Source organism: Cryptomeria japonica, chromosome 10 (genome assembly GCF_030272615.1).
Source record: "Cryptomeria japonica chromosome 10, Sugi_1.0, whole genome shotgun sequence".
NCBI classification, from domain to species: Eukaryota; Viridiplantae; Streptophyta; class Pinopsida; order Cupressales; family Cupressaceae; genus Cryptomeria; species Cryptomeria japonica.
This window is the reverse complement of record NC_081414.1, coordinates 815,647,216-815,657,780: the sequence shown is the minus strand read 5'-3', so window position 1 is coordinate 815,657,780 and position 10,565 is coordinate 815,647,216. Positions and strand designations below refer to the sequence as shown.

At 34.9% G+C, this 10,565-nt stretch overlaps 1 protein-coding gene across 1 annotated transcript; it reads left to right on the top strand.

Moving 5' to 3' along the window:
- The first annotated feature begins 8,800 nt into the window (after positions 1-8,800).
- Positions 8,801-10,222, top strand: LOC131053431 (replication protein A 70 kDa DNA-binding subunit A-like). Its single transcript, XM_057988039.2, has one exon. It carries the CDS (start codon positions 8,801-8,803, stop codon positions 10,220-10,222), a length of 1,422 nt encoding a protein of 473 aa, XP_057844022.2.
- Positions 10,223-10,565: the final 343 nt, after the last annotated feature.

Here is a 10,565-nt window from a genome sequence, read left to right as displayed (position 1 = left end):
CAATCTTCGACTCAACTGTTAAAAGATGGCAGAAGTAGACCTGAGAAAAGATGATTATTTTTCTTGCAACTTATAAAAAATGAAATTCTGTGTACAAACACAGTACACAAATTTACCAGCGCTCGCAAGACCTGGTTAACCATAAACATCACAGCTACAGACTTCTGATACAAGGAGATCACTTACATGTGAGTGAAGTTAACCCATGCAGGGATACTAATGATGTTCAGATCTAAATGATGGTGTGATTGCCTGGTAATTGTGGCATGGAACGCTCAGTTACAGGCTCAAGCTCTACTCGACTGGCCTATAAGAGGTTGCTGGTGCCCAAACTGCAGATTCAGATGTGCTGAAGCTCACTTGCCTGTTCCTTCCCTATCGCTGCCTGATATGTATGGCAGATCTAGGCTTGGTGTGGGTCTGACCTTTCAAACAAGTCAGTTAGGGCTCTTAATAGTGGCGCTGGACCCCTCCCCTCAAACCCTAGGTAGCCCATTCAACTTCTGCAACAGTTACTTCTTGTGACAGCTCCTGATGGCACTGGAGGTACCCTGCTGTGAATGACCTGCAAATAATATGCCTGGCTGATTGATTATTTCACAATCCTGGCAGAAGGCTCCAGTCCTCTGGTGTTGTGTGGCACCCATACCCTTATTCGCCCTGCCTGTATGTGATTGCAAGTTGAAATCAGCTGCTATATGTGTTTTCAATATGCTTCAACTCCGAAAACTGAGTTACAATGCTTGAGAAAATGCTGATAATAATAATACACGTCTTATCCTTTTAACAGGGATTTTCCTTGGCATATCTAACAATATCAGCGAATATAGGACACATGCCTTGAAATAAATGACAACTTTTTCTTTTAGAACACAATCAAAACTCAAACTTGGGCGTAGGAACACAGGCCTGACTTTGCTCCTTCAAAGACTACATTGTGGCATACAAATAGGAAGTGGTTGAGTTGTGAATCCTAAAGACACAGAACTACTCCTTACAACTCCCATAAATGAATGGTATAGTTTTATTTCCTCATCTCAACTACCACTTTCATGATTGCAGAACTTGTCCGTGATAAGTTTGAAATGAATTAGGTTTCTGAGGCATAGGATAAGGCTTCTTTGATAGACCGTTTCAATGCATCTTCAAAACTCTTTTATTACTGTTTACTCAACCCACTTACCCTGCTTCTTTCATGTGGATACTTGGTGGACAATCTTGACATTCCTTGAGTTCACCGTCTTGTTACTGACTTATCTCTGTTGTTTTCTCACCATAAGAGTTCTTATATTGATATAGAATTAGAGACCACACCATCCTTTCACTGAATTTCATCTCCTTGCATGACGACTGTCTTTTGTAACTTGACAAGGATTCACTTGTTATGAGTGTCATTTAAGGGACTACCACTTGTCTACCTTGGATACTTCTCTTTCATGTGTAGATAACTTGTCATTCATTAACTTCCAAAGGTCCATGCCAAGCTCTTAGTATTTGGTAGGTCTTTTCCCTTTTTGGACAATGAAAGGGAAGGGTTTGTGTTCTTGTTGTCACGAGCATTGTCACTTTTTGTCATAGAAAATTACACATCGTTATGACTTATCATACTCAACAATCCCTCGGCATTGCCTTTCTAGCCATCATTCATGTCATTATGCATACCAACATCTACAGGTTGAAGGTATTGTCATTGAAAACATACCACAATACTACCCCTGGAGCATTGCTTACTTGTAGATTATGTTTGATACTATCACTCACCTCTATCAATGAACCACCCCTTATCTTCATGTTATTTGGCCTATCTAGGGTCTTAAAATGACCTTTCAAGCCTGAAGTTGCCCTCATATGCATTGTCTACCAATATTTGACACAAGAATCTTTGTAGATCACTGCCCTCTTATGCTATCCTTTACCCTATTACTGTCATATGCATGACTCTTAGAGATGCACAAACCATTTTCATATCCACAGGTTTTCACTAATCTCTAATGCGTGACACTTCACTCTAGATAGCTCAATGAGTTTCAAATAATTTTGCCACGTTCGCCACCTCGTATTGGTTGTTTCCTCCTTCACTGTACTATGTTGAGAACTTCAAAATGACAGGACTCTCATAACATGACTTGACACTTATATTTAAGCTGATAGGCTTTTAGTGGGGAAAGCGCCCGGAATATTGCAAGACATTCCGGCGACACTTATATTTAAGCTGATAGGCTTTTAGTGGGGAAAGGGCCCGGAATATTGCAAGACATTCCGACGACCGCTGGAATGTCTTGCCAGCGGCAGTAATCCTCTGGTTCGTGCGTCGCGGCAGTATTTCTCTGATGCGTGCGTGGTCTCCGGTGCGTGCGGTCTGTTTCCCAAAGGACATCGCCTTTAATGATGCCTTTAATGATTTTGTCCTCGAGCCTGTGCACGAATGCCGACTTTCTTTATGCGTGTTTGCAACCCTGAAATGTAGTTTGTTTTGTTGTTGTTGCGAATATTTCGCTCTGGAAATGTTCGCATAGATTGGTGGGTTTCCTTCGAATATTGGTTTGCAGATGTCCGCATAGATTGTTGGGTAATGTTCTCGTTTTGACTGTTTTGTGAGTATTTTACTGGGCTTGCTTCTGAGATTGACATCGTTAATGGTTTGAAGTTGGAAGGTAAGCTTTTGTTTTTTAAAAATGTGCAATGTTCCCTTTGGAATTTTCCCTCTGCAAATGTTGCAATAGACTGTTGGTTTTGTTGTCGTTTTGACTGTTTTAGTGGTTACGTGTGCTTGCAGGGTTGCTCCTTTGTTTGTGTTGCTTAACTATTTGTGGGCGTCGTTCCTTCGAGTTTGCAAGCAATTTTCCAGGTTGTTCTGTGAGTTCCAAGCCATGAAAGCTTTGAATTAGCAAGGTAGTCTTTGGTATTATTTTTCCCTTCTGTATGCTTGCAGATTTGTCGGTTTGTTTATGTTCTTTAAATGTTTGTGGGCGTGGCTATGGGTTTGTTCGAATGTTTGGGTCTGCAATTTTGGCTCTGGAAATGTTCGCATAGATTGTTAGGTTTCCTTCAAATATCGATCTGCAGATTTTCGCATAGATTGTTGGGTAATGTTCTCGTTTTAACTGTTTTGTGAATATTTTACTGGGCTTGCTTCTGAGGTTGACACCGTTAATGGTTTGAAGTTTGAAGGTAAGCTTCTGTTATTTAAAAATGTGCACTTCGCTTTACAAATGTTCCCTCTACAATTTTCCCTTTGCAAATGTTGCAATAGATTGTTGGGTTTTGTTCTCGTTTTGACTATTTTAGTGGTTACGTTTGGTTCGCGTTCTGAGTATTTTGCTGGGCTTCCTTTTGAGGTTGACACCATTAATGGTTTAAAGTTGCAAGTTTTCTTGATTTCTTGGCTCCATGTGCTTACAGGGTTGCTCCTTTGTTTCTGTTGCTTAACTGTTTGTGGGCGTCACTCCTTCGAGTTTGCAAGCAATTTTCCAGGTTGTTCTGTGAGTTCCAAGCCGTGAAAGCTTTGAATTAGCAAGGTAGTCTTTGGTATTATTTTTCCCTTCTCTGTGCTTGCAGAATTGTCGGTTTGTTTATGTTCTTTAAATGTTTGTGGGCGTGGTTACTTGCACTTTCGAGGCCATTTTTAAGGCTGGTTTCTGACTTTCACGTCGTATTGTGCCTATTTTATTCCACTCCTTTATGAGCTTTATGCCTTGAATGCTTTGATGTGCTTGCAAGGTTGTTTGTTTGTTTATGTTAGATTCTTTATGGGCCCTTTGCACCATAAATTCTAATTGATTTTATTGTTGTGGGCAATGTTTCAGTCTGCAAATATTCGCATAAGGTTGCATATAGTTGTCTGCCATGAATTGTTGAATTATTAAGGTAAGCATTGATTTTATTAAATTCTTTTTGGGTTTTGTAATGGTTTTTTATTATAATCTGCTTATTTCCTCCTTGCCTCTACTTGCAGGGTTGTTACTTTGTCTATGTTATTTAACTGTTTCACTCTGAGTGCATGGTTTGAATTTGCAAGGTAAGTTCTATAGATTCTTTTTTGTTTTGTAATGGCTTTTTCTATAGTCTGGTTATTTCTCAGTTTCGTGTAGTAGGGTTTTACTTCGGTTTTGCTATTTACAGATTTTTATTCCTTTAAGTTTTTTACTTTGTTTTAATCTTTTCGTCTCCGATGATGTGCACCAATGCGGGATGTTTTATTGGGCTTGTTTCTGAGCTTGTCGACGTTAATAGTTTTACGTTTCCAGGTACTTGTTTATTTTGTTTTTAAACTTTTCAAAATTTCTAATGCATTGTTTCATACCGTTCTTATTTTTGGGTATGTTGTGCTCGCAGGATTGTTACTTTGGTTATGTCATTTAAATCTTTGTGGACGTGATTACTTTTCAGTCTCCATCGTCTCTGTTCACTTTGAGAGGTATTTAGCTTTTCACCATTCTGTTACTAATGAAATTCTGCCTTATGTTAGAAGTGTTTTAGTTTGCTGCTTAGAACCCTAAAATCTCATTTGTTTTGTTGTTGTCAAGAATGTTTTGCTGTGCTCATCTCCATGAATGTGCTCTGTTTCTCAAACAACGCTGTCTTGAATGTGCTCCATTGTTAACTGTCTAAGATTTGTTATTAGAAGACTACACTGTAGTCTGAATGTAGTCACGTCCACAAACAGTTAAAAAACATAAACAAACTCTCTCTATATATTTTTTAGAACACATTCAAGTACTCATATATGTATATGTGCATAAACATATGTACATATATATACATACATGTATGTGTAGGCATGTATACATGTATATGAACACACACACACACAGATATATATATATATATATATATATATATATATATATATATATATATATATATATATATATATATATATATATATATATATATATATATATATATAGCCATCTGCGTATGTATATATACATAGGGTAAAATAAAGCTTACAACAATAAAACACATTACATTTTATGGTTGCAACAACTGGAACTTAAATTGCAAATTCATAGCATACAGAGCTTACCTTGCAATTTCAAACCATTAACGGTGTCAAACTCACAAGGAAGCCCAGTAAAATAGTCACAACGAGAACCAAATGTAACCACCAAAATAATCAGAACGAGAACAAAAGCCAACAATCTATGCGAACATTTCAAGTACTGATATATGTATATGTGCATACACATATGTACATATATATACATACATGTATGTGTAGGCATGTATACATGTATATCAATACACACATGTACCCATATATATATGCATGCATGTACATATAGCCATCTGCGTATGTATATATACATAGGGTACTCTATGTTGCACTCTGAAAGTCATCACCTCCACAAATAGTTTAATAACATAAACAAAGTAGCAAGCCTACAAGTACTTTGGTTATGTTATTAAAGTGTTTGTTTTGTAGTTTGAATGTAGTGACGTCCACAAACAGTTAAAAAACATAAACAAAGTATATATATATATATATTTTAGAACACATTCAAGTACTGATATATGTATATGTGAATTCACATATGTACATATATATACATACATGTATGTGTACGCATGTATACATGTATATCAATACACACATATATGCATGTATGTACATATAGGCATGTGCATATCTATATCTACATACGGTACCCTATGTTGTAGTCTGAAAGTAGTCGCGCCCACAAATAGTTAAATAACATAAACAAAGTAGCAACCTTGCAAGCATAAAGGAATTTTTACAGTCTGAATACTTCTATATAAATCTATATATATATATATATATATATACATGTATGTATCTCTATACAAATGCAATTATATATATACATGTTCAAATATATAGACATGATGTACATATATATATCAATTTATCTTACTGAATAAAAACCTTCGTGTGCTTAGAGCAGTCCTGCAACAACATCAAAGCATTGAAGTCATGCAACTCATAAAGGAGTCAATATATATACACACAACCAAAAGAAACCTTAACTGCACCTCTATATACAAACCCAAGTCAAAAATTAACAGATTGAAATTAAGCTTACAACAATAAAACAGATTACATTTTATGGTTGCAACCGGTGGAACTTAAATTGCAAATTCATAGCATGCAGGCCGTGAAACTCACACAACAACCTGAAAAATGCCTTCCAAAGTGCAAGTAGGCATGTCCACAAACAATTAAACAACAGAGAGAACAACTTTGAAAATTGCTTCCAAACTAGAAGTAGTGGCACCTACAAACAATTAGTGAACAAAAAGAAAGCACCAAGCCCTGCAAGAACATGGAAGCAGAAACTAAACAAGCTATACACAAAATGCAATACAAAACGAAGACATATTTAAATAAACCTTACCTTACCTTGCAATTTCAAACCATTAATGGTGTCAAACTCACAAGGAAGCCCAATAAAATAGTCACAACAAGAACCAAATGTAACCACCAAAATATTCAGAAAAAGAACAAAACCCAACAATCTATGCGAACATTTCCAAAGCGAAAACTGCAGAGCGAAATATTGGCAACAACAATAAAACAAATTCCATTTTAAGGTTCAAATAGGCATAAAAAACGTCGACATTCATGCACAGCCTCGAGGACAAAATCATTAAAGACATCATTAAAGACAACATCCTTTGAGAAACAGAGCATAAAATAGTCACACAAAGAACAAAAGGTAATAACCTTATGTGGAAATTTCCACACCAAAAAATGCAAAGCAAAATATTGTTGACAACAACAAAACAAATTAGATTTTAAGGTTGCAAGCAACCATAAAGAACGTCAACATTCATGCACAACCTTCAGATGAAATCATTAAAGACACCATCTTTGCCCAGTGTAACGCAAATCAAATAATTGACTCTGTGCACATGAAGGCTTTTAGTCTCAAAGATAAATATAGATATATATGTATATATATAAGATGTATATGTTTATATCTATGTACACTAATATATAGAAGTATACCTGTATATATACACATGGATATATATACACACATACTCTAAAATAAATGCAACTAAACCCTTCTTTCACAGAGTGAAAGCTTTGTAAGTTGAGTCATTAGATGATTTACAAAACTTAATGTGTTGTGCTAATTATTACAAGTTTTTATAGTTTGTTAATAGTAAATTCATCATCATTCACAAAAAAAAAAAGTGATCTACTTAAAGATTTGCTGTATTATTCTTGTATGTTCACTTTTTTTAGTAATGCATTTCCAATCTGTCATTCAAATAGAAAATAGCCACACTAACACAATCAAATTTCAACAATGGATACAAATTTGAAAGCAACAGAGGACATCAACAATGTAATTGAACGCATGTTGCAAGAAAGTGACAAGTTAAAGAGTAACCTCAGAAAGATCATTGCCTACTATGAACATAAATCACCAAAACAAACAATAGTCAACCTGTCTACATCTTCTAGTGTTGTAACAACCATACATAGTATTGAAGTAGCACCTTTGTCAATACCAAGTATTGAACAATTACTTGATCCAACAGTTATTTTCACATTGGGAGACAAAGTATTTAAATGGAGTAATAATGACCTCGCATGGGTTGCTTGGGTTGATCCTATGTTGTTGTAATTATTCAATCTTTGAAAAGTTAAATTTATATTTTGGTTAACATTCGAAACACACAAAACCATGTATATTTTGAAAGATCTTTGATTGCATAAACTCATATTTTGCTAATATGCTCTCAAATATATAAATCATTATGTCATATTTAATGTTTTTTGAGCTTATCAGCATATGAGCAATTATCATTTTCAATGCATGTTTCAATCACATTATGATCAATTCACTAGCATTTGAAACACAAAAAAAATTGTAGCAACGTTACTCTATGCTTAGATAATTTTACTCTACTTGTGCATGTATACCTTCGATAAGGTTACATCATCTTGTGATTGTATTCTGATATAAGAACTAGAATTCATCATTCTTATAATTTACTTTTAATTTTCAAAAGGTATATATGCACAATGGCATCTTCAATAGCTACCTCTGAATCCATAGACCACTTCGCTATTGATAATTTGGTAAGATAAATTATCAAATCTTTTCAATATAGAAAGCTTTTATGCTCTTTTTTTGGACAGTTCATTGCTCTTTTGCATACCATCCATTTCATTACCACATGCATCCTTTTTTTATAGCATAGTACAAAAGTAGATGCATACTGTATACATACCATAGCTTGATTACATAATTTACTAACACAAGCTTTACATTAACAACTAAGCAAATATATGAGGTGCTTCCCATTAAAATTAAATCCTCTATATTCATATTATTTTTTGTAGGCAAAAAACCAAGAGTATGTCCCTACCCCTTTTGCAATCCAATCTATCAATGCTGGGGATGACCTTCCTTCAACATTGCTACAAGTTTTGTCATTTCAGAAAATGTAGAATAGCACGGATGATACTGATAGACATAAATTAGTGTTATCTGATGGCAAATACATGCAGTTGGCAATCTTGCCTTCTAAATATGCTACTTTGATAGATTCAGATATTCTAAAAACAGGCACAATAGTCCAGTTATCGAGCTATACATGCCGATACATATGGAACACAAGGTAGGAAATCAACTATGATTATTAAATACAATATGTTTCAGCTTTTTAAAATTTCATTTATGTATAATTAACACTAATTTAAGAAGAAGTCTCCTGTTTTCACAGGACTATTGTAATACTTAGTCTGGAAGTGAAACAAAGTGTTTGCCCGTTCTTTGGTAAACCAAAATATCTATTCAAAGAACAACAACCAGAAATTATGTCTGAGGACAGACCATCAACATCTAAATGGTCGCTTCAGTTTGCAACTGAATTGCCATCCCCACAAACAACAACTTTTGAAAATATAAGTCCTATCAAAACTTTGAATCCATACCAAAATCAATGGACAATCAAAGGGAGAGTTACTCATAAACGACCTATTAAGGCATATAGCACAACCACCAAAAATGGCCATGTGTTTAGCTTTGACATTGTTGATTGTGATGGTTCTGAAATTAGAAATACATGTTTTGATGAGATAGCTAAGTTACACTTTAACTGTGTGGACATAGGTTCACATTATATTATTTCAAAAGGATCTATTAAGGAAGCAAATCCAAGGTACAACAAACTAAACAGTCATTTAGAAATCACCTTGTCTGATATGTCCATACTAAAACACTGCACCAACAAAGAACAACCAGATCAACAAACTCCTCTTTTCACGCCCACTGGTCAATTGTTTCAACTAACAAATAATACATTGGTTGACGTTATTGGTCTTGTTCTATATGTTGGAGATATCATTCCTATTCACAGGAAAGATGGCAGTCAAACACAAAAACGTGTGGTGAAAATTAATGATCTATCTGGTTCAACAATTGACATCAACTTATGGGGCCCAATAGCAGAACAAAAGGGTCTGGAATTGAAAAATATGTTGACCAATGATAGTGTGGTTATCCTTGCTTTATGTAATGCTCGTGTTGGCTATTTCAATGGGAAGCTTGTAAACATAACAGGTGCAACAACATTACATATCAACCCAAGTTTTCCAGAAGCAGAGCTTCTAACATTAAGAGGAAATGACCCTTTGCTTGCTGTACCCTTTGTTGCAGAAACTATCCACATAGATGACAAATATTCTAGAATGACAATCTCTTCAATCCGTGAGTGGATGAGCATCAAACCAAAAATAATTCAAACAACATTGCTAGCTGTTCTACGCTATGTCAATGTCAATGACCAAAATTTCTATTACACAGCTTGCCTACTGATGGTCAATGGAAGGCCTTGCAAGAAAAAATGTACACAACAAGCTGATGATTCTTGGTTTTTCTCTAGATGTCAAATGAGTATCCAAGACTGTAATTATAGTTACCTCTTGCCTCTAAAGTTGCAAGATGCCACAGGTACTCTATGGGGCACTACATTTGATGAGGGTGGCAATCACTTGCTACACAAAACTGCAAGACAACTCTATGCACTACAAAATGATGCAACAACAATAGAGACACCTTCCTCAGTGATCAAGAGAGCATTATCACATTACTATTCATTCACACTGTTGGGTTCTACTGAGACATACAATTCAGAATCCAAGATGAAAATGACGATCAATAAAGTTGCTCCTGTTGACTTCAAAGCTGAGTGCCATGCACTACTTGCAGAAATTAGCTGCCTAAGTACAGAGACTTAGAATTATAATGCATCTTTTCTAATTATTAAACTTTGCAGTTTACAATACAATTATACTATTAGCTAATTTTCATATTTAATGCTTTTACCTATACAAAAAATTATGTTTTACAAAAACAAGTATGCTTCTATAAATATCTATATGAACATTTCTTACATCTGCCAATTATCTCTTTGAAAGTTTTTCCTCTTCACATAAGTTACTTTCAGTCATACTCACTACTTTTAAATGTATTAACACTATGTTATTTGTAAATAAAATATACATATATGCACGTGTATTGTTCTTTTTCTCATCTAATATCTTTCTATATAACAATACAATACAAAACTATATATAAGTA